Genomic DNA, 26078 nt, shown 5'->3' on the forward strand with positions numbered 1-26078 from the left:
GCAAAAAAGGTCTGACGTCGAATTAGACAACACTGCTTTTCTTCTGTATTTTCACTTTAGAATGATCAGCTTTCTGAAGCCTCCATACCCATAGTTTACGTTCTGCTACATTTGACATGTAAATAAGAAGTTCCTACTGCATCACTATTTTCTTTAATTCCCTCCCCAGATTCGAACTCCGTGTTCAAACTATAACGAAGAAAATTAGCTTGACAATTTGTTAGAAAATACAAGTTAAGGAATGAACTTTTTTTAAATTTACTGCTGCTAGAAGCTCAGGGGCACAAAACTAAACCTGTGCGGAAACACTTTTTCTTCTGAAAAGGGGGTTAGATTTTTGGGGGATTTTTCTTCATTTTGTCTTATTTTGTGCGTAATTTTGAGTCCTGAGATCATTCTTGCAGGTGTGTTTGAGACAAGTATGTTTTCAAACGAGTATTGTAGCTGTTACTGAAGCACGGATCAAGATCCTTTCCTCTGTCGAAATATTCAGTTTATTCAGCTCTGAGCTCCAGGTCACCCATTCTGAAAAAAGGGAATGGTATCTTGAATTTCCTTTTTATAAAGAATAATCTTAATTCCAAAATTGTTTTAGTCCCTGGTTTATCTGAATATTATGAAATCATTTCTCTAACTATCATGCCAGAATCCCCCCCCTGTCTCTTTAATGACATTGCAATAACAGCCATTTATTGCTCACAAAGCCAAAATATTGATGTGAAAGCATATTCATTTAGAAATTACAGACAAGAGTTGACTTTGTTGTTTCTAAATATATCAATGCTTGACTTTTGCTCAGTTGGGGACACCGATGATATTAAGATGGATTCAATTTAATCCTTTCTTAAAGTCAAGCAAATAATTAAAATACCAAATAGGCTAATAGGAAAATCACCTCTCTTGACATCATTCTTATATTGTGATTGATTTCAAAAGTGCCTCCCTTAGCCTTGCCTCCATTGGGTAAAAATTATCACCTCCTTTCTATTTTATAATTATTTTCTTTTTATAATTTTCTAAAAAGGGAAAGCTCCATAGTCTTCCTTTATAAATAAAGTTAGGTCAGAAATGCTTAAGTGCAGAAGGGGTATGTTGTGCCTCCATTTTCCCGAAAGACACAACGACCAGCCCTCACATTTTTACTGGAAGACACTTCCCACAAAATTCTGCCCCCTCTCAAGCTGTTGCATAGCCTCTTTCTGTCTTGTCTCTCTTTCGATACTACACCTTTACATTTGAAATAACTTTTGTCTCCTTCAAGAATAAATAGAAAAAAACAAAACATCTCGCTATTCTCTCTTCGTACTAATTAGTACAGGGGCTGGCCAGGGTTCCGTATTTTGTTTGTTTGTTTACTTTTACCCCCTCTTCTTTTTATCTTCCTTTTAAGTTATCCTTAAAATTGTATTCATTTTAGTTTGTTTTATAGAGTTTTACCTGTTCTATCGTTTTAGGACATTATGACGAATCTTTGTTTGAGTAATGACTAATTAATGAGTTTTTGTTGTGATTTTTTTTTAGTTTTGGTATTTGTTAGTGTAGTATTTTAATTTTTGTTGCTTTATGTAGTTTTTATTTTTTATTATTATTTAAGAATTAACGACGCTTCTTGACTACTATGGTCCCTGCGTCGGCCCTGCAGTGCATTCCTGCAGCGTGATTCGATCTCTGGGTCTCATTTTACCAAGCTAAGGTCAAATCCACTGCGCCACCACAGAACTTTTATTTTTTATGTCTTTATCTATTCACCCAAAATTCAAATTTAGCCTTTCATAGCTTGTGATAAAAATTTTTAAATTAAATGTCCCATCTTACTAAGTCTCTTAGTTAATGCACAATTCAATGCCAGTCTATTTTCTCACTATAACGGTGATTAAATGGTTCATTTATTTATTTTTCGTAATTTAGCCTCTCTTTTTTTGTGCGTAATGCAGATAGGTTTAACCTACCTTTCCAGATCCTACAGGACCAATTATGGCTAACAGTTCATTTCCTTTGACGCTAATAGTAATATCATTAAGCGTATTTTCTTCCGTATTAGACGACCATTTTGCAGTGACATGTTCAAGAGCTAAGCTAGGTTGGCTGTTCCTTTGAGGTGATACTGGAACTTCAGATTCATCTCGTTCTTCAAGCTGTAAAAATTTCTGGAAAAGAAAATCAAAACAAGTTGAAACTTAAGGTTTGTGAGAATGCGGAAGAAAAGTTTAAAAAAGAGGAGAATTCTAGCTTGTAACTGAAAAAAAAAGAATCTCCATAATGTGTTTGGACCTTTAACTTTTACCCTAACTTGTCTTTTGTCATTATGAAAAACAAACCGCCGATACCTTTTTTTCTTTTAATTGCTCACGTGGTGGGGCACGAATTTCTTTTTCTTCTAATGATTTATCTAGTACAGGTTTTTGATTTTCAAAGATGCGATAGGCATTGATGACCTTATCTATGTCAAAATGCAAAACCCAATCATCATCACTATAATTTTCAGTCTGTTTGGTTCAAATTCAATTCAAATTCATTTTATTTAAAAAACATTCGACGGACAGAGCCGATTATTAGTTTTTATTGTCATACACACACAAAAATTCGTCGACAAGTCAAAATTAACATTCACAAAATTATAATATATACAATTAACAATAATAATTGTCACATACACACGAAAATAAGTCAACAAGTATACACAAAATTGTAATATATACAATTAACAACAATAATCCGGATTAAAAAGTCGACCCAGCATTAAACAACTTAACAAACGAGGGCACAAAACTAAGCACATAACGAGCATGTGACACAGTCACAGGTTGAAGTTTTGGTACAGGCTCTGCAACGGCCCTGAGTGGCCTTACCCGTGCCGGTTGATGTTGGGGAGGAAGGATATTTCGGTGTATAGGGCTGGACAAAAGTTTATTACCAAAGGATAGGGCTAGTTTTAAACGACGAGATTTAAGGGTTTGAAGTTGAAACTGATTAAGGATGGATATGTACGGTATTTTTGGGGCTTTTACTAGGGGGGCACGGTATTGCACCCTCTCAACCCGGTCCGACTGTTCCCTAGTCAGCCCGAAATGCCATACAGGGCAACAGTATTCAAGTGTGGAACATATAAAAGAGAAATAGATGCGTAGGAGGTGTGGTGCAGGGATTCCATGGCGAGCCAACAACTTCAGAGACCTGATGGCCAAATTAGCTTTTTTTCACATGCCATCAACAGGTTTATTCCACTTCAGATCTGAAGTGATATGAACGCCGGGTCACGTGACTGGCGCTGGGAATAGGTGGATTAAAAACTGGCGCAGATTTTAAAAAAGAAAATGTTAAAATTACAGATTTATCAAAGTTGACAGTCATTTTGTCCACCTTTGCCTCTTGACATATATCTTTCATTAATGAACCTGCTCTGCTTGGTAGGTTTTTTCGACAACATTCAATGAGCGACAGAACGTCGACATACTTCCAGCGGTCATCCAGTGTTGTTGCCAAATCATTTATTATGACAAGAAACAAAAGTGGTCCCAAGAGGGTACCTTGGGGAACTCCACAAAAAATGGGCAGTGGGTCGGAGTAGGTGGACTTATATTTTGTCCGTTGACTTCTACCATAAAGAAAACTAGCAATTAAACGTATAAGGAATGAATCTACACCTAGTCCAAGAAGTTTTTTACAAGAATATTGTGGCAAATTAAATCAAAAGCTTTTCTTAGATCTATTGCAATAAGATTAATCCAAGAATCTGGTTCATCGAGTTTTTGCAAAATACTGTCAATTATACTTACTAAGTAATGAGATGTAGATGTGTTTGGAATATTTCCAAACTGCCTTGGATCAATTTTGTCCAGAATACGGTCTTTCAGCCATGCTCGGGCCTTGTATAGAATTATTCATTTCAGACCTAAAGGGAGACGAGCGTAATTTCACGGATGGCATGGGTGAAAGGATTCCCAACTGATTTAACTGCATCATTAGGGTGTCAATAATTGTTGTTTTTTCGTCAGTTAAGTTCTGAAGGTTACGTATATCAGATTGGAGTGATTCGTGGGCATTTCTTAAGGGTAATAGTTCATTTTGAATAGCTGAGAGTTGATTCTCAAGAACGGAACATCTGTTAGATAAAGCTGAGACTTCATTAACGTATTCAGAACAATTCGTGCATGGAGTTTTATCCTCACTGCTGGGCCTAGTTGCTGTCTTAGTTTTGGGATTAGAATTCCTTGGTGTGACTATGGGTGTGTTTTTGACAAAGGATCTAGGTCTAGGGCTCACTTGTGGCGTAACTTTGCACGGAATTTTCATACCGCTAGTAACTGAAGGTCAAGTGGGGAAGTCACAATTTAAGCACAACCATACCAGTAGTTTCTCACTTGCTAAAAGCGTGATCCTTGCACACTTAGGATGCCACCATTGACTACATTTGGTGCACTGAACTGTCCCACTAGTTGCTGGGTTTCTACACTCAGGGCAGTAATTTTTAGTCATAATTAACTTGGAAAAAACTAGGTGCTGTGTACTAGGCTGATTGGGAAGAGGACTGCCTCGAACCCGACCAACTCGTCTTCACCCGGGGTAAAAACCACAGAAATTCTCTACCTGCTGTGCGGAGATTCAGTATCCAAAATAATCCTCAAGTTCATATTTTTAAAACGAAAATCATAGATTAGATACACCTCAGCTTGTCTTTCGTCATTATGAAATACATATCACCAAACCTGTATTTTTTAACAAAGGTATTTTAAGCATTGATGACCTTATCCATGCCAAAACCCCAAACCCAATCATCATCGCTATCATTTCCAATTTTGAAATGTTTTGATTCTCGCTGTCCAGGTTGATTTGCATTGACTCGCTAACATGCTTGGTGTCACATGCCTTCTAACTACATGCTTCTTTGCTCTTCATTTTCATTTTTGACTTGCTCATATGCTCGGTGTCGCATGTTTTCTAACGGCGTGGGTATTTACTCATCATTTACATTATTGACACACCATCGCTTTTCTTCTAACCACGTTTGTCTTTGCTCAGCATATTCATTTTTGACTCGCTCACATGCTCGGTGTCACATGCCATTTAACCGCATTTGTCTTTGCTCTTCATTTTCATTTTTGACACATTTTTGGATTTTGATTACTTAAGACAATTTAGTAACGCCTTTGCTTTAGCTGCTCGTATTGATGTTATCGCAATTGATGATGCTAATTTTCGTTTTTTTGGCCTACCAACAGACATAATATTACATAAATAACGGATGCGTTGGAAACTCAACAATCATTTATGCTATGCATGACATCACATAAGAAAATGCTTATATGATGCCATACGAAATGCTTATATGATGTACTAGCATAGTACACGACGCCATTTACAAAACACCGAAATTAAGGCTCTTAACAAATTTTCTCAGACTTTTGACCTATCTAGATCGTCTTTTATGCGAGAATATACCAAGGTAATGATTTTCCCGAAAAAAATAAGCCGCTTTCAGGAAAAAATACATACATAAATAAATACATACATAAATAAATACATATATATATATATGTATATATATATATATATATATATATATATATATATATATACTATTATAAGCTCGTTTATAAAGATAGTATATATTAAGTTTAATAATACCTATCACAAGCAAAAGACCCCCTGCAAAAAGACGTTCTTTGTTTTCTTTTTCTTTTGATGATTACCACTTATTGCGGTTATTTCTCGAAAACTCATGTTCATAAAAAGATTCAACATTTAGCTTCGTGTTTGTTAAAATATCAAGCAGCATATTGTGCCAAATAAAGGAATAGTCACACTACACCTTTTTCTACGATTATTTTGAAGGACCCCGAAGGATAATTTACAAACAATGGGAAAGACATACATTTTGGAGTTTACACTATCCCCCAGTTTCAGTCAAGAAACATCTTCTATTATTATCCCAAAATTCTAGTTGAGTAAAGGTAGGCACAGGATATGTAAATACCCCCCTCCCCCCCAATGATTTAATATTTATAATTTTTCGTACAATTTCACAAGCATTTATATTATGTTGTCAGCGTTTCTTCTGTAGAAAGCCCATATTTAATGGGTTTTATCCTACAGTTTCATACAATTATGTTACATTATTATGGTTTCTTCTTTAGAAAACCTGTTTCAAATGGTCTGTTAGAATAAAACTTTCTTGTAAGAGACTTTAATGGAAACAATCTGAAAATTGGAGTTTTGAAGAAAGTCCCATCAGTGTGATCTTATTATTATTTATTTTAAAACCCCGTCATACAGAAAAAGAAAGACAGAGCATAAAAACGAAAAAAAAAACAAGTAAACCCAGACAAATATAGAACACATCAACCACTTCCATAAATCACTGTGATAGCATCAGAGACCAGTGACGCCCCAGCTCCGAAGACGTGCATTAAATACAGAGATCTGCTTTTCGAAAAAATATAATAGGGTCAGCCCAGCTGAATTTTCTCACAATATAACAATTGCGGGTCAATGGGGGGGGGATAGAAGACACTTTGCGAAACGAAAGAAAACCGGGAGAAGTTCTGGCTTATCTATTTTCCAAGACGGTGCTATATATGAATAATGTGGCAGAGCAACGGAATTAAAAAGTTTCGAAAGAAGATGGCGGTTGAAATGTAGCTTATTTGTCACAAAAGTAGTATACGTCAGCCCTACTCGGCGTTCGAATATGAGCTATAAAGAGTTGTTGTGTGCGCTTTACTGAGGAGCCAATGGAGAGACCAAGGTAAGTAATGTGATCAACTGGCTTGACCCTGCTATTCCCGAGAGTAACATCTGCTGGTAGTGTGTGCTCCCAGCTGAAGTGTACAACTTCCAACTTTTCAGCATTGAATTCAGGACCAAGTTTTGCATATTCAGATTTTAGCGATGTGAAAACGTAATTAATGCGCTGGGTAGTGTGATTTAAGTTCAAAATGTCGTAAGTATAATAGACAATAGACAAACTGAGACCAGTGAGTATGAAAGACGAGGGAACAACAGACTGTGCATCGAGAACTCCATTGCTGAAGAGTCAAGGGAAAAGAACTGTACTTTGACGGGTACCTTTCTCGATTGATTTTTAATACTTGAAGGCTATTTCTGACTTCCCCTCACAATTTAATTATTCGTTTACTTCCAAACTTTTTGATATTTTCTTTCCGTTTTCCCACGACAGCATTTCCCACAACTCTATCACTGTTAGTCTTCAAAATGATTTGCCCCTTTTACACCAATTTAACCAAAATTGTAACGCAAGCGACACTATAACACTTAGTGCAAATTTGGATGTTACTCACCAGTGTTGACAAAACAGTACAATTGTAACGTAGTTGGTACAATTAGGACGTCCTGGTACAATGCAGTATGTTTGGAAATTTTCTGGTAAAATACAAATTTTCGGTACATTTAGTTTTTATTCACTTTTTTCTAAATCAGACACCACGTCAAGTTTAACGAAAATACTATTCATAATTTGCCAAAATTAGACTCCTCACTTTAGTCTCTACATTGCCGGTATTCTCTGATACAAGAGAGATTAAAAGTCACGTCAAGACTATTATTAAACGTTCCAAAACTAGATTAATCACATTTGTTCAAAGCAATTTTCATAAAGCAGTATTGATTATTTAAATACCCGACTTACTAAAGCTCTGACATTTAATACATAAATAGTATTCAACAATATTGTTCATTGGCACTAGTTCATTTTTTAAAGTAGTGATCGGCTAGTTTAGGAATATCAATTCATGAAAATATAGGGGTGGGAGCAAAAATATATCGATTTTCTAATTAAGATTAATAAGGCTACTTTTTCAAATCTTATGGAGATTTTTTTAAAACGGTTGAAAACCCAAAAATATGTTTCAAGATTCTATTGGGTAATTAGTTTTCTCCTATTAGTGACCTTGCTTAGTTAAGAAAGTTCAATGAGGTTATCCACCTATACACCTATAAGGTTATGGTGATGTATTTATTCAGTTTTGGCCTAATATATGTTTATTGATTTCATATCTAAAACCTATCCAACCTATTTCATAACCTATCTAAATCAAGCTTTGAACTAGCTTTGATCTACATAATATTTTATTCTGGACGGGGAATTCATTGAGGAGTGAGACACAATTGTATAAATGGGCAATTATAGATTAAAGATTAGATGTCGGAGGAAAAGTTGACGACGGAAGTTCTGAAGATCTGTGCATAACCATCTAGGAGCAGAAATTTTAGACAATAATGCAAATTCTAGAAATGTTGATGAAAGTATATACTTGAGTAGTAAAAAGAAGCTTAATTATATTTATTCACCGCCTGAATATGAATGCTGGTGATCAAGAAGACATTTTGGTTTAAGAGATTACTTCTTGAAACTTATAGAGTTCGGCAATGTATAGCCGAAGATATTTACCAATCCATAACTAAATTACTCTTTGGAGAAACAAGAGCTCCTAAGGCAAACCTAGTAGGATTTGTTGCAGACAGTTTCTCGTGTATGATTGAGGAGCAGAGTGGTATGCAGGCAGGCGAAGCTATCAAAAGACTGCTGAAGTTTATTAGTCATTGGTCGCTCTTGCCTCTCAAGTCAAAGGTGAGCTGATGATATTAAAACAATTGCCAAGAGAAATTAAAGACTTTTTTCAGGATGTATACGAATACATTAGTCACAGCTCAAAATGTCGCAGCCCAATGAGGTTTAAGAATTGTGAAAGATTATGGAATCGAAAGAACACTAAAATTCGGACATATATAGCTACTGGATGACTGTCTAGACAAGCTGTTTTAGCGTTAAATTTGGAGCAGTGGCATTGCTTTTATAATTCTCCCGTGTGATAGGACATAGAGAGATCAAAAACCCAGACGATACCACAGTCAAGCTAAAAAAAAAAACGGTTTAAATGGCTTTTTTAAGGCTCATTGTGTCCCTGACCGATCTTTTGAAGTATGTTGAAGATCAAAAACGGGCAATTTGAGGCAAAAGGGATCCATATTCATCTTGTCTATAACAGTTTTTCTGAAGTTTACAGGACAATAGCAAACCCCTTCCATTTCAATTAATATTCCTACTTAGCCAATGTTAAAGACATTGATTTTTGGGACAGAGTACCAATAACTTTTACTTACAAAATGTATCTCAATGTGCTGCAGTAAGATTTAAGAGAAGTTATAGGACACTTTTGATCATGCTCACTGATGAGAAACGAACAGAATATAAAGGACTTTCAATTCGGACGAAAGTGTTCTTTTTAATTCCAAATATTTGTCAGTAAGAAGAAACTTCAACAGACTTCGTTCACGCTACGCTATTGAAGTAAGGTTTGATCAGAAACACTTAACACCGCTTCTGGCTCAGTTTCCCAACTTACTGATTGGCAATAACCTGAGAGACATCATTCAAAAGTTGAAGCTTTCTTTTTTCCCTGGGCATGGCATTGGGAATGACTTAGATCCACCTATGTCTTGGCTCGGGTTTGCAGGCAAAAGGATGGCCATGGGTCAAAGCGCTCTCCTCTTTTCTGACACTTCACTCTAAGGCTAATTGTTATCCTGCATATTTTTGCAGCTGCCAAGGAAGCTTTCTCAGTTTTCAATCCTAGTAGACAAGCGTTCAAAACCATCCCAGTTTCCTCACCTTGAAGAGGACTTAGAGCAAAGATAATCATTTCGAAGGATTGGAAAGCAACCCCCTTTGAAAATGGTTCTCCATCCAAAGTGGAAAAAATATGAAAGGAGCAATGAAAATACTGGGCTACAAGAGGAACCGGAATGAACAAAAATCAACTAGAACAAAATTTCACTTTCGACCTTTTCTTTAGTATTTCAGCTTTATTATCTTTGCACAGCTGAACTTGATTTTGATATGGTCGAAGTAAGGTGAAGTAACTTGAGCAATGCATTTAAAAACTTCTGTTAAATTAATTTAATTCTGCTAATTACATACGACCAAGAACTGATATGTGATGACCAACGAATTACGGGGTGAAAACAATGCTCAACGGCAGGGGAGTGGTGAATAACCTAGTCTTTGGGACCATGGGAGCCTGGTGTCTTAGCTACTTCTAGGACATGATTACAGAAATATTTTGTTTGCAGATTCGGGCACTCGTTTCTCGTACTATATGTGATTTTGAGTTCTTGATATTATATTAGAGGCATTTTTTCTTATCTATTTTTTGCCTTAATAACCAATGTTTCCAATAAATAGACTAACATCAGCAATGAACTTCGAGATCATTTGAAAAAAAAATGTCACTGAAACCTTCTTCTAAATACTTTCGGTCATTTGTGGCTGTTATTTTGTTAAACTGAGAAGGCCTATAATTTTTTTTTTATATTTCAAATTATGAGGTTGCAGTTCTCTTGGGCTTATTTTACCTGTTATTGTAATTGATAAATCGGAACAATTTATTTCGAAGTGCTGGCAGCGATGTTGCGCACTTTCGATTAACCCTTTTATGTGATTTCCTGACTATTTGAGAAAGGATTTGTATAATAGAAAAAACTTTTACCTGAATTCTTTTGATGGATACATTCATTTCGGCAAACAATGACACACCAAAAGGAAAAAAGAGTGTCATTCCCAAGCGGACATTGTTGTACAACGAAATCGTCAAAAAAACCTAGAAATAAAAGATACAATGATTGTAATACAAGTCAACATGCGCACTGAAAACCGACTTATGTATCCTGAGAAACAAATCTGACAATTAGGGGAAGAACTAGGAGAGATGTTATATTAGTCTTTGATTTACTTTTGAATATACACGTTCACAAGGGATCCTTCTTTAAGTAAGAAGGAGCAGAAAAAAAAGCCCAGAGACTACTGAGAGTTTCAACCATTTTTCAACCATGTTTTCAATACTTTTGCTGTTGTTGAGGTCCTCTTGTCCCTCTCAACAGTTCCCTGTGAGTTTCAAATCGATGACAGGGAAAAAGAAACTTCCCTCAGATATTCTGTCGTCACAAATTGACGCAACCAATACGTTCTTTTTTTTATATTGTCTCAATCCACTGCAACAAAAGGCTCCCTCCGTTCTATTTTCTTTGTCTTGGCCACACGCCTTAGAAGGTTAAGTCTGTGGGAGTAAGCACAATTTTTGGCTCTTTCCTATTGTCTCATTGGTTTAGCCAATTTTTTGCTAATCTTTTGTTATCCTTGAGGCCTGTCTGGTTTTTCCCATATACCCAGCCAATCAGAGAAAAAATGGAGTCCATTTCCAGTCGTAACGAATCGGTAAAGCCAAAACCAATTTCAGTTTTATTTTCCATTTTAGAGTTTATTTTGTCCGGGATCTATTGAATGCAATTTTCAATCTGATCGGACGAACAAAATTAATGCCAATGTTTTTTGTTCGCCACGAGCCTTTACACTTGAAATTTAAGATCGTCAACGACGTTTGAAGTCTAATCACTTCTTTAGGTCACAATAAAATACTAAGAACTAATTTATCAATTTGACCTAAAGAAAAAAATTCAAGTTTTTGTTTCAATGATTCCTTTCTAAGCTTTTCAGAACAAAATTTATGACCTTTTACGGGTATCATTTTCGGGGGAAGCAAGTTCGGACACATATTTCAAGTCTTGCATTAGCTCTCCAAAACATAAAATTTGAAGTTCTTTTACCATCCCCTCTTTATCCATATTCGACGAAAGTTCCAACTCGATACCCCACACAATCCCTGTTATACCGCAAACAAACTATTTTCATATCCTGAGTAAACATCGTGTCTTTTCATTTACTTCACTGTATCATTATCGAAAGAGTCGTTTTGTTGATTATTTACAGATAGTTTTTTGTCCCTGTCTCTACAATCAAATGAAAATCAAAGATTGATTTGCTACATCCGCAGAACTTTCTCAATTTTTGCTAAATAATTTGTCCCATCATCACCACCATGTTAGGTATGTTCAGATGAGAGATGGAAAAGACTAATCTAGTCTGTAACTTCCAGTCAAGAATTACTCAGATTCCATAGTTGTGAGAAAATGGCAAAGAAATTGTATTTCAGTTGACTCGAGAATGGTTATACATAAAAAAAAGTATTCACATCCTCCCCATCTTGAGCGACAAAGAGAATCACTTTTTTCTTTTGTGTATTATCTACCGCTATTAGGAAACTGGAATATTATAGAATGGGAGGCAATGATTTCCAACAAACCTAGATTCTATTATTTCCTTTTCGACATAAAACATCATCTTTGAAAGCTATGGTGTCAATCTTACTGACCCTAAGAGTTGAAAAATCATTATAGCTTGCACTCCAACCCAAGACCAGCTGATTTTTGTGCGTTACAATCCAATAAATGAATCTACTTGTGTTAAGTTTAGCCCATTGGCTTCCTTCTGACCCTATAAAACTTCTTTCGCTCTCTTAGGCATTTCTGGCTCTCTGGTATTTCCATACCAGAAATACATCTTGAATTCTTGTCTCAGCCGTTTAGTAATAAATCTGACCAGAATCTACTTGTAAGCCTCGTCACTTTTAGTGTTTTGCCATCAAAATGAGCACTGGTTTAATTTTTTTGTTTCCACCAATTTTATTAGCAGACAAGCGAGGCTGAATCCGGGGAAAGGGGTACCGGGTTTGCCCCCAGAGGCGCCATTTGGGCATAATCTTGGGGTGGGCATGAACTCCATCTGCCCCCCCCCCCCGATTCACTTCGTGTAACGTAAAAAAATGCGGGTTTTAGCAGCACATAGATCAAATATTCTAAGTAAAAACGCATTTTCAGCACCCGTGTGTTGCTTGGAAATGTACTGTAACCGAAGGGGGAACTCAGCCACACAGACCTCTAAGATTAATTATAACAACAAAGAATACAATCAACGAGGTTAAGTGATTAAACTGAAAGTGGAAAATTCAACCAGACTACAGGCTGGCATTCCTCAGCGATAAACTTTCTTGTTTAAGTAAACAATACGTCGGTGAAAGTAATCTTCATTGCTATGTAACCAAAATTACAAGATTGTAACCAAAATCTCGGTTTTCCTTCAGTAGAAAACTTCCAGATCAAATATATTTACAAAAAGGAAAAACATAACAAGATAAAAAAAATATTACAACACTCAAGGTAACAAGGGGAACCGCCGAGGTTTCATTTTTGCAAAATCATAAACAAGCTGGTCGTAGTCCAAATTTTTTACTAAGTCCTTCTCTGCAAATATCAACAGAAGGTGACTGAGACGATGATCTCCTGTTGTAGACCGCAGGTAGTTTTTCACTATTTCTAGGCTAGAAAAATTAACTCTCATTGCTCGCTGTTGTCACAGGAAGTGTGGCGGCAATACGAAGTACTTTAATTAATTCTGAGTAAGCCACTGGTTATGCCTGAAGATGGTCGACAATGTCTAGGAATTTTCCAGCTTTTTCTCCTCATCGAGCAAGAAACGCTTGGCAATACCAGCTTGAGATTCAAGAAGAATGTCGTCGATATCCAGCTCGCCGTAAAGAGCAGAGAAATGCTTGAGCAGCTCTGTGTCCATTAGCTTGGTTGAGCTTGGATCCAAGGATTCGAGTGTACTCAGCACTGGCAAGTTATCTGTGAACGTTCTGTCAAATTCGGCTAGTAGACAGTCAAAAGTTTCGAAGTATTCTCGCTTCATTTCATCCGCCAAAGTAGTAGTCCGATTTCCAGATTCGATGAAATTCTTTCCTAGCGTCAAAGTTGTCACAAATTGTTTCAGATGCTTGGTTATCTTTTCAGTTCTTCGAGGTCGTCCTTTCTGACCAACAGAGGAGGGTCTAGTCGCTGGTTCATTCACAGCAGGTACTTCGATTTCGAGCTCTGTTGCTAATTCTTTAGCCTTCTCGGAAAGCGATACAAATGAAGCATCTGAACGCAGGTCGGTGAGTTCGCTTCTTGTGGCCTGAATCAGGGTGCGCGATCGAGAAATAACCAAGTCGACAGCCTGGAGATGCTGAGACAGCAAGTTCGTCACTCGCATAATTGATTCTACGTAGTGCAATTGGAAGATAACAAGAAACGATTACATCTTCTTCTGGAGCCCAGCTGCCTCTGCCCGTGCTTCGCCGTCAGCTCCCTCGCTTAAAGCAGACAGTACAGCTAAAATGCATTCATATCGGAGTCTAACTTTCTATATAGATCGATACCAGTAAGACCATCGTGTGGCTGCACTTCTTTCCAGCTCCAGAACTTGCAGTTCGGCAGCTTTCTGGGCCTCAACAAACAACTGATGCCGAGTGTTGCTGTTGGAAATGAATGTGTATAGAGTCTGGACCAGTGAGAAAAAAGAACCAACAGTGCCGACAGATTCAACGCAGCTCGCAATGACCAAATTTAGCTCATGTGCTTAGCAATGAATGTAGAACACCTGTGGCGATTTCGCTCTCAGACGAGCTTGAACACCGGAGAATGGTCCGCTCATTGCGTTTGCTCCGTCGTAGCACTGCGCGACACAGTATTTCCAATCGAGTCCAATTATTGTCACTGTGTCATGAATGAAATTTGCTAGACTTTCAGCATCCAGACTCTTCATGTGATAGCATCCGAACGCCTTTCTTTTACTTTTCCTTCGTAGAAGTACCTAAGAAGAATGGCGAGTTGCTCTTTCTTCGAGTTGTCTTTCGTTTCGTCGACCAGAACGGCAAAGTATTTGGCGCTTTTTAATTCTTGCACTATCGTGCGCTGAAGCCTGGAACCGATCACCGAAATAAGATCGTTCTGGTATTCATGGGATGTGTAGTGACCGTAGCGTCTCTGTAGCTCGTTGAAGAGCGTAGGAGAGTACTCTGCGAGAAGATTGTACGTCTCGACGAAATTTCCCTTGTTTGTCGAGGATTCTGTTTCGGCGTGCCCCCTAAAGGCAGTGCCGAGTCGCCCCAATAGAGCTGTTACTTTTAATAAGGCTTTTACGTGCTCTCTGTTGTCCTTGATTTCATTGTCTCTGTCTGTCATTAAAACAGACGCGATTGGTTGCAACTCCTTGGTTTGTATGGCTTTGAACTTCGTCCATGAAACTGCACTGTCTTTGTGGCGGTCACTTCTAGTGTGCTTTTCGAGGAAGTTAGAGATGTCTTTCCATCTTCTCACACCGACGTCTATGAAAGGTCTAGACCCGTACCTCTGCCCGGGAAGAGTAGATGTGCCACCAAAGTGTCTGCAGTAGAAGCAGTAAACAGAATCATCCTGGACGGAGTACTCCAGCCATGGGTGCTTTCCATAATATGAAGCATTGAATGACCGTTTCAGCTTGCCGTTTGCCGTCACTTGCGCAGGGTATTGTACTAGTTTTGGTTGGGATGGTGGATCGAGAGAGGAAAAAGAAATGTCCTTAGGGCCGCTGGACCGGCGATGCTCTTCATAAATAATAATTCATAAATAATGAAATACTTCATAAATAATGAAAATACTTCATTTTTTCTAATTTTTTGGAATTAACCCTTCCCCGCCTACCCCCTAAAGAGAGCGGATAAGTTCTGATTATGTCAATCACGTATCTAAGACTTGTGCTTCTTTTCCCACCAAGTTTCATCCCAATCCCTCCACTCTAAGAGTTTTCCAAGATTTTAGGTCTCCCCCCAACTTCTCCCAATTTCACCGGATCCGGTAGGGTTTAAGATAAGAGCTCTGAGACACTATATCCTTCCAAACATCAAATTTCATTAAGATCCGATCACCCGTTCGTAAGTTAAAAATGCCTCATTTTTTCAAATTTTTCCGTAAACACCCCCCCCCCCCTCCTACTCCCTCTCATAGCTGGTCGAATCGGGAAAATAAAATTTCTAATTTAATCTGGTCTGGTTCCTAATACACCTGGCAAATTTCATCGTCCTAGCTGACCTGGAAGTGCCTAAGGTAGCAAACCGGGACAAACCGACAGGTCGACAGAATTTGCGATCGCTATATGTCACTTGGTAGATACCAAGTGCCATAAAAACACAGAAAATCCTTTTCCGTCCAAATTCAGCTCTTTTAGTCCGCGAAACTGTGAGTGGCGCAGAAAATTGAAACCCAAACGAACAGTAACACAAACTTGCACTTACTCGCTGAACCGGTTCACATGGTGACGGTTTCTGTTTCTTAATCCATCTACTCAGAGAAGACTGATTTTCTGCCTCTTTCTCCTTCTTCAAGGCTGCTAATTAACGCTTTTGAGCTCCTGACAAACTCATGATAAAAAAATATATAAGATGTTGAATCAACAAGATCACAAACGACGAGGACAGAAACAGAATAAGAACAGACTCGAGTAATTGAAAACGGTAGCTTATGTTCAATAAAACAAGGAAACAAACATTGAAACATTTGCCAGAACCTGACCTACCTTGATCTGTCAACATAGAGGAATTACTGCAAACATTCAAAATCTACAATATTAACATAATTATCTAGGATACGGTCATTTGACAGAAATTGAGAACTTAATTATGTATCTAACCTACTTTCAAAATTTACAATGGTTAATAGCAAATAGCATAATTATTATGACCGACAAAGGGCCCTTTGTGGTGGAAGCTTGGGCCCCCTGGAAAATCAGGGGTGGGCATTTGCCCACCCCTGCCACCCCCCCAAATGGCACCTCTGTTTGCCCCCCCCAAAAAAAAATATGTCACACTACAAGCCAAACAGATGTACTTGAAAGTGCTCTTGAATCGTGCTTCCATTGAACCATTGAGAAACTAAGGGACTATTGAAGATGCAAAGTTTCATTTGCCAAAGCCAATAAGTTATGAAAAAAGGACGCTTTATTTTCTTTCCCCAAAAAGTGAATAGCGTTCTAACGAATAGTAAGTCATCGATTTAAATCAAGCAAAACCAGGTCTACATTTTACCCTAGAGTTTATGAAACAAGTCTCTCTTCTTTTCCAGAGGCGCCATTGGGGGGGGGCAAATGCCCACCCCAGATTTTCCAGGGGGCCCAAGCTTCCATCACAAAGGGCCCTTCGCCGGCCATAATAATCCGTTATGTCCAACATAATCCATTCTGTCCAAATGATTTGAAATTACTGCACGCCTATTAATCAAAGAGCGCAATTACTTGACGACCCTTGTGGTAATTACGCTATTTGCTATTAATTATTGTAAACTTTGAAATTAGGTAAGATATGTAATAAAATTCTCGAGTTCTGTCAAATGCACATTTCCTAGATGATTACGCGACACGAAGTGAGTCGGGGGGGGGGGGCCAAGATGGAGTTCATGCCCACCCCAAGATTTGGTCAAAATGGCGCCTCTGTTCTTTTCTTTGTTTGACCGTGCATGTGCACCAGGAGAAAAGAGAAAGCCAATGAGAGAACAGTAATTGAAAGTAGAAATAAACTTATAAGTGGACAATTTATTACTTGGAATACTCATTAAAACAAAGGGCTAGGGAGCACAGACGTCATTAGCCATACTTCTTGGGGTAGGGGAGGGAGTGGTTGTGAGGGGCAGTAAATTGTAACAACTGGCAGTTCTTAATACTGCCAAATTTGGTGATATTGCTACTAAGATTAATTCATTTTGGTTTTACCAACTGAGAATTGTCTTCTTTCATGTATTTTATGTCATATAGTTCAATCAGCAATAACAAATATTAAAAAAAAAGTACAAAAGAGCCAGTAAAGTATTTTACTGATTGGCTGAAAACATTAGAGGGGTGCATCCCCCTCTCCTACCCTAGAGTGACATTGCTGCTCAGAAGTAGTTCCCGCGGTTAGAGAAGCAAATAAAAACCAACTTGAAGTTGACTTGCCTTGTCAGCCGTAAGAGCATTTCCTGTCAGGACATACGCCAGTAGGGTGAGAAAAACAACGATTTTCGATGAGGTGTAAAAAAGAGTCTGGTTAAGTGATCTAAAGTAATTTGTCTTCCGAATCACATCCACTTCCTTCCTAGAAAATAATTTATCAACTCAGTAAGTAATATAAGCAAAACCCCTTTTAGAAGCCAATTCAGTTTTGGAAGCCAATTCAGCAACTTCGAAACAACCGAATTAACACCACTTCTCATTTATTTTTTTTTCTTCTTTTTTATTTGAGCGGGAAGGCAGCTCATACTAATTAAAAAAATGAAAATTTTTAACTCAAATTAACCTAGATAGTAAAAAAATATGGTTGGTGCGGGAGATTTCCAGTAGTTAAATGCTAGCTTGTTAATATAAAAAAAAATTTCCAACTTAAAACGAATGTAAAAATAGTTACATTGTACGTTCTTATCCTTCGGCAATAAATAACAAATCATTGGAAAGCCAAATAATTCCTTGTGTAGGAAAGCCAAATCTCTCTATTATCTAACTAGCTTTGCTGCATGTGACAAGGATATTCGTAAGACGTGGAAGGTAATAAATTCTGTGGTTAAACCAGGCTCTCAATCTAGCTCTTTACCTATGAGTCAGGTCATTGGTGATGAAACTGTAGAGGATGAGCTTAATGACCAAGAAGCAATCACTTCATTCTTCGCTAGTATTGGTAAGAATATTGCTTCCACAGCTACTTTATCTCGGTCTGAGTTGGACTTTAGATCTTACCTCGGGCCGTCTTGTGCTAAGTCTATGTCTCCAGAGTCAATAACAGAAAGTGAAATTACTAAAATCGTTAATGGCTTGAAAAACTCGTCCTCATCTGGGCCAGATTTTATTCCTACTTAGGTAGTTAATCTATTCTTCCTTCAATAGTTGTGCCTCTAACAAAACTTGTTAATCTTCCATTTAAATATGGTGTTTTTCCGGAAGCCTTCAAGCGTGCTCGGGTTATTGTTCTGTATAAAGGTGGACCAAGAAATGATCCAACAAATTATTGACCAATTTCGATTTTATCAGTATTTAGTAAAATCTTCGTAATGACTATGCTTTCTCGTTTCCTTAAATTTCTAAAATCTAAAAAGTTTCTTCATGATTTTCAATTTGAATTCAATTTGAAAGTTTCTTCATGATTTTCCTTATTGAATTTTATACATTCTGCATTGGATTCGGGATGGATTAATTCCGGCTGCTATATTCCTGGATATTCGCAAGGCATTCGATTTCCTTAACCCATGAAATTCTTCTATCGAAGATGTCTCATTTTGACATTATGGGTAATGCATTTTCTAGGTTTCAGTCTTATTTGAATGATAGGTTAATTTCTGTCGATCCACTTTTCCGTTCACCCTCACAAGTGAATTTTGGCGTCCCTCAGGGATCAGTTTTAGGGCCAGTGCTACTTTTGATTTATGTAAATGATCTTTTTTACGCAGTAAAAAAGAAGAAACCTATTAATTGTTGTAGACTCTGTCATCCTAAACCTCCCCTTGTCCATAGTGCCAGCTATAATTCGCAATCTTCTGATGTCCTTGTTTGTTTTGCTGATGATAGCACACTTGGCACTTCGGGAAACTGTGAATCCGAGCTTCGATTAAATTTGGAATACTTGTTTGAGAGAGTAATTTTATGGCTTGAAGCTAATTATCTTACCCTAAATTATTTCAAATCCAGTTTTTTGATATTTTCGCATGTTTCTCAGATTTATCCCAAGTTATCAGAAATTTACCAGCCAAATGGGATAATTCATGGAATAATTCGATATGTTCGTTTTTTGGGCATTCTTGTTGATGAAAACTTGTCTTTCAAGCGTCACATTCATTTGATTAAAATGAAGATATGCAGGTGTCTCGGTATTTTAAGGAAACTTAAACAATTTTCCCTGGATCAATTTTGGAAATCCTTTTTCACTCCTTGATCCGATCTTACGTTTCCAACTGTCCAATAGTATGGATGTCACCCTTTCCTTCACTGTTTAACCTCATTAAGGAAACTAACCGTTCAAGAGTTATCCCATTACTTGATCTCGAGTCACGGTATATTCTTTCCAGTGCATGTTTTACTTTTTCTCAACTTCATAGTGACCTCACCCATCCCCTAAGTGTTCCGCCATCTTTCACCTCTGATCAGGATAATTATAATCTTCGCAATACTAAAAATCATATTCAAGTTCCTTTTACTCCTTGTGTAAGGTCAGATTTTAATCCTTTCATTGCGAGTCATATTGTATGGAATAAGTTGCCCGAATCAGCTCGAAGGTGCCACTCATTCGTTTTGTTCAAAAAATTATTAAAAATTCTTTGGCTTCTTAGAAAATATTTCATCGATTTTTATATTTGTATATGCATGTATGTATGTATATGTATATATATATTTCCTTATTATTTCATTCGAGTCTATTTTATCTACTGATCTACATAATTAATTTAGTCTATTCAATCTATTAGTCTATTTAATTTTGTTTTTAATAGTTTTTATTTTATTTATATTTTCTTCTCTTCTCCTTTTTGCTCTTCTCTCTGTGAGTAAGTGATTATTTAATTTTTTTTTCTTCTCTGAGTAAGTGACTCGTTTATTTTCCCCCTTTTCTTACAGGCCAAAGAGCCTTTGGGGGAATAGTAAAATGTAATATTGTATGTGTGTTTCGTGATGAATAAATCTTATCTTATTGGTCAAATGTTGTAGGGTTTGACGAACTTTTTAATAGCCCTTTCATAAAACATCACCACTAGAGAAATCCAGTTAGTTTTGACGAATTCATTTTGTTTGTCGTCAGTGTGGAAGTGCTGCCGTCCAAGCCGCTTATTTGACTCTTAGAAAATAGATGACTTGTTCGGCAGTAGTTTTATAAATAAATCATGGATTCGGTCTGTTTTGGTGGGTGTTTTCGGGCTGAAAAAGCTCTCCATGGTTAGTTTATCTACTGCGAGTTGCTTCCCTGTAGTAGCATAATATCTGTTGGCAAGAATATATGATGAGTCGAGGGTAATAGGCTTGAGATTGTCAGTGCAGGATTTCGACTCTTGTTGACAGAAGAGCATCGTCAAATTCTTAAAACTATGTTGTGACCAAGATGGGCCCTGGATTACACAAAGCCTTCATTTAGCTGGAGATCCCAGGGACTTCTTGCTATCCGGTTCTAAGCCGGCTTTAGTGCTACTGAAGACTTGAGAAGATATTTTAGTCCTGGTCCTGCATTGGTTTTGAGCCCATTACCTTTCCTGTCGCCAAAATAATTTTAATTATTTAAAAAATATGAGAATTGTAAATTGGAATGTTACAACGTCAAGAAATAACTGTCATATTGAAAATTTTACTGACGAATTCAGACGCTTCGAACTGGACTTATTAGGAGTTTCAGAAACTCATATCACAGGGGTAAGAAAAATGAAATTAGGGGATATAGAACTTATTTACACAGACAGGAAGGACGGGGTATATAGACAGGATGTAGGGCTTGTGATGAATAAGGAAGCTTCTTAGTCCTGCTTCAGCTGGGAAGGAGTTATCGCTTATTTTATTACTAAATAGAGCAGGGTATCAGTCATAGTACAATATGCCCCTGTAGAACCAACTAACAGAGACAAATTTTAATTACAGCTACAGGAGTAAATACACAAGGTTCCTGGATGAAATATAGCGTTTTATTAGGAGATTTTAACTCCGATGTCGGTAGAAGTAGGGATGGATGGTATCCTAGTCCAGGTAAATTTGGCAAACTAAAAGAAAACAGTAATGGCTACAGACTGCAAATTTGTTGGTATATCAATCTAGTTATAACCAATACAGTATTTGGTCAGAAAATGACCGAATACATGACTGTAAGACAGCTAGCCTTATTGATTATGTTGTTGTCAACCGAGTGACAGATCATATGAAAATAAGAGGAATTTAAAAAAGTAGGGAAAGCACTAAATACGAGTTAAAGAGGTGTGAAGTGGAGGCATGGATAAAACTGCCGAACACCCGGAAGACGGCATAATTGAAAAATATTGTACTGCCATGTTAATAAATTGAGAGGGATAAGTCAATCTGGACTTGTCCCAATTAAAGATCGGAATGTGGTTACAATCAGTGGTAAAGAAAGAGTTAAAGGAAAAGATATAGAGGACAATGAAAAAGTTTGTGACACCTTAGATGTGAAGGAAGATTTATTTTGCGAGGAAAAATTAGTGACAATACTTAAAGGTTTAAAGAATAATAAAGCCCCAGGTGCTAATAGTGTGGTAAATGAGTTTCTCAAAAATCAGTTATAGTCAGAACCCCAGAATTATTGCGGACTTTATTTGCATAATTTACGTCACATTCTATCCTTGCATCGCTGATTAACGCTACATTGACAAAAGCGATGCAGAGGCAATCTAAAAGCGTACAGGCAATTAGCTCACACATCCAAAGGGAACCCTGTTTTACTTTCAAGTCCATTATTAGATGAGTTTTACGATAAGATGTTTCGCTTTAAATTGGAAGGATTGGGCAACAATTTAATAAAACGATATATCGATGTTTTCACTTTCTATATTTGTTATAATGATTTCGATGTCTGCGATCATTTTTTTGCTCACCTTCGCTTTGCCGAAGCTCAATGACAAAATTGTAATTAAATAGTTTTTTGCATAATTTTTCCAATCATTGAATAGTATAAAACAAGCTTCGACGATATAAATGCTTACCACAAAAATATAGATTTGAAATTACACGGGCTCAGCCTCTGGATAAGGAAAAATAAACAACTGGTTATTTTCGGCTATTAAAAATTAGCGGCATTTCAATGTTTTCCCCTGAGAATTGTTTGTGCCTTTGAGTGATTAAACAAAGAAAGCATGTTTTTTCAACTGAAAGTAAGAATCAACATTAAAACTTAAACGAACAGAAATTATTACGATATGGGGAAGAGGATACCCCCTAAACAATACCTCGCTCTTCACGCTATATTTATTTAGAATGTTCGAAAAGCTGTATCATTCTAGTTTAAAGAACCTTGTGTTTCCCTTTTTGTCCATAAAGGATTGGGATAAAAAGTCATACTTTAGCGAAAAGAGCAAAGTATTCAAGAGGGGCCATCCCCCACATTCCAACACTGAAAATTCCCCCAGAGAGAAGTCGCTTCCCAAAATATATCTATTTACTTCCCAATAACAAATGCTATGTGTAAGCAGTAGGCAATAGGACACTAAAACTTAAAACAAAACAAAATTATTCTGTTTATGAAGGGTGCTGTTCCCTCCTTAACGCTTCGCTCTTTACACTAAAGTTTGACTCTTTGTCAAAACTCTACTTCTTAAAACAATAAAAATTGGGACAAGCAGTCAAGATTTAGCGTAAAGAGCAAGGCATTAAGGAGGGGGACACCCTACATGTATGGAGGGACAACCCTCCCCCTCAAGGAAATCTCAGGAAATCGGGGAAATTTCATTCAACGTAAAGTACACCTTCCCCCAGTCAAATTCCCTACAGTTCCATCCTCGCTGAGAATCCCTCCTCCCTGTAAAATTGCTTGCGGACGATTCGGCCTGAAAAATTTTCCTTAGCATTCTTTCATGTGAATAAGACTTTAATCTCTAATCGGTTCCTCGACAACTCCAGAAATGCCCCCTTCTGAGGAAATTATTTCCCAGAAACCCAAACATGCGGAAAGTTCCCCCGGATAATTCCGCCGGAACATCTCCACATGAAAAATCGGCAGAAACCGTAATACTTCCGAGCCGGCACTGATGTTTTCAACAATTTAGTGTTTGTTATTAAAACATTTAAAAAATTTAATGCTACTACTGCTACTACTACTAACAACTCACCGCAGCACCAACCCAGTCTATTCAAAGCCTCCATCTGTACACCCTCCCAGGAAGCTCCCATTTCCTTTAAATCTACCTTTATGACATCCTCTCATCCCAACCCCGGACCATCTGTTTTCCGTTTAGCCCAAGACGGTTGGCCGAAAAGGACAACCTTTGGTAATCTGTCATCCTCCATCCGCAGAACGTAGATGAAAGATCCTCAACCTGTCTCTCATTATAGCCCAAGAAGAGGGGATTGAACCACAGTTTTCGTAGAGCCTACTGTTTGAAATACGATCAGTCAGCCAGGTGCCCAGAACAATCCGTAGGTGATTTCACTGGAAAACGTCTAGCAAACCTTCATCCGCTTTTCAGAGCGCCCATGCTTCCCAGACATATTTGATCGCTGTCATCTGAGTAGCTTCCAATTTTCTAATCTTGGTTTGTAGAGTTATCTTTCTATTCTTACAAATTTTTTTAACTGTGAAAAAACACCCTGAGCCTTGGCTATTCTGCTTTTAACATCTTCACTGCTCCCACTGTCTTTACTAATAGAGCTACCAAGGTAAGTGAAGATGTCCATCTGATCAATCTTTTCGTTACCCAACGTCACCTATTCATCTTCACTTATTCCTAGCCTTAGTGACTTAGTCTTCTTAACATTTATTTTCAAACATATTCTAGAACCCTGAACTCGCAAAACCTCTAAAAGCTCATTCATTTTGCTCGTATTTTGATCTAGGATACTTAAATCAACCGCATAATATAAATCCAGGAGATTTTTTCCACCCCATTTGATTCCAAGGTCTCCCATTGCCTCTCCTGTGCTTCTTTAGACAAATCCATCAAAATGATCCATATTGAGGGGGATTCCATACAAAGATAAAACCTTTACTAAAGCTGTTCTATCAACAGAATCGAACGCTTGCTCATAATTAAAAAACAAATGAGAACTAACGGTGTTTGATGACTTAGACACTTCTCAATAATTAACCTAAGAGTGAAAATTTGGTCGACACATCCTCAACCTTTTCTAAGATCGCACTATTCTTCCCTTATAACTTTTTCTGCAGCATCTCTCAGTCTAAAAAGTATCATATTACTAAGTAATTTGCTAATTAGAGAGACCAGACTAATGGGTCGGTAATCATCACACTTACTCTTATCACCTTTCTTATACTGTGGCTTAATTGAGGTTTTCCTAAAGTTGCTAGGTACTTCCCCTTTTTCAAAAATCATATTCATAATCTTCATTAACTCATTTCTAACCTGAGAGCCACAATATTTAAGAAACTCATTTACCACACTATCAGCACATGGAGCCTTATTATTTTTTAATCTTTTGAGTACTGTCTCATCTTCCTCACAAAACAAATCTTCCTTCACATCCAAGGTGTCACAAACTTTGTCATTTTCTTCTGTTTCTTTTCCTGCAGCTCTATCTCGGTTTAGCACTTTAGCACATTCTCAAAATGTTAAAATGTTCTAATTTTAATGCTTTCTCGACTTTCTTTACATTCCTTTTGTGTTCATATGATGTATCACTCAAATAATTCTTGTACAAGCCCCTTCTCTTTACTATTAAACATAAAGCTTTTTTAGAATATTCCTAGCTGCAGTCCTAACTTTCTTTCCTAAGACACCATCAGACACTTCAAATTTGTTTCCTAAAATAGTTCCCTCAATCTTACACAATGTCCAATATTAAACTTTCCAATTTAGTTTTTAACTGTTCCTGAAAAGTTTCTCATAAATTCTCATCCTGGAGTCTACTAACATCAAAACTTCCCAAGAGGTAGTTACTCTTCCGAAATTTCAACTTTAAATTAACCCTAGACACTACCAGATGGTAACTTAGAGAACTGTTCTTATCCGTGCCGATGCCCGTCCTTACAGTGCTTTTGTAACTCAACATTTCCTTCAATTATTAAAATGACATAATTTCGAACAAACCCCATATCATCCCGGATAAGGACTGGAAGACTAGCACCTCTTCCTTTAGCTGAAGAAGGGTCTTGGGGAGGGGAAGCGCTTCCCTTTTTACAAAGAAATTGCAAAAAATGGCACTCAAAATTATTAGCACCAAAATAATACAAAAAGGATTTCAAAATCTCATTCATCGATACAAAAAACGCAAAATTTTCAAGGTGATTCTATGCAGCAGACTTTCACTTTTAATACTTTTGGTATTATTGTCGTTTCTTGTTTTTAAGTCTTTCCCTTATAGCTAATCAGAGGGCGAAACAAGCAACTTTTGTGTTAATTCATTTTTGTAACTAATTTTTAAAAAATAAGGTTTTTCTTACGAAAATAAAGAGGCAAGTTAGAAACGAACAAAAATTACTGCTTGGCAGTTTAGACAACATATTTTTAAAAAAGTTTCAAATAAACTGGCTCGTGATGTTTCACCATATTTGTAAAAACTTCTGAAAAAAAGCTTTGCTGAATCTTAAGATTTCTTGAGTTTTTAAGGAGTTACAACCGTGATTTAAAACTTATTGATTTCATAGCGGGTAAAAGGCTATTGTGAGGTCTATAAATTAATCTTTCACTTTCTGGAAGTT

The 26078-nt window shown here is 37.2% G+C and overlaps 1 protein-coding gene across 1 annotated transcript in view; it reads right to left on the minus strand.

Annotated features, from left to right (window-relative positions):
* Positions 1 to 26078, minus strand: part of LOC136043969 (ATP-binding cassette sub-family C member 4-like) — a 164559-nt gene that overhangs the window by 80895 nt on the left and 57586 nt on the right. The window contains exons 7-9 of the mRNA XM_065729052.1: positions 17693 to 17831; positions 10506 to 10616; positions 1950 to 2147 (exon numbers count right to left, since the gene is read on the minus strand). Of these exons, the coding sequence (XP_065585124.1) occupies positions 1950 to 2147; positions 10506 to 10616; positions 17693 to 17831 (448 nt within the window). The remainder of the gene's footprint in view (positions 1 to 1949; positions 2148 to 10505; positions 10617 to 17692; positions 17832 to 26078) is intronic.

This window comes from Artemia franciscana, chromosome 2 (genome assembly GCF_032884065.1).
Source record: "Artemia franciscana chromosome 2, ASM3288406v1, whole genome shotgun sequence".
In the NCBI taxonomy this organism is placed as follows: Eukaryota; Metazoa; Arthropoda; class Branchiopoda; order Anostraca; family Artemiidae; genus Artemia; species Artemia franciscana.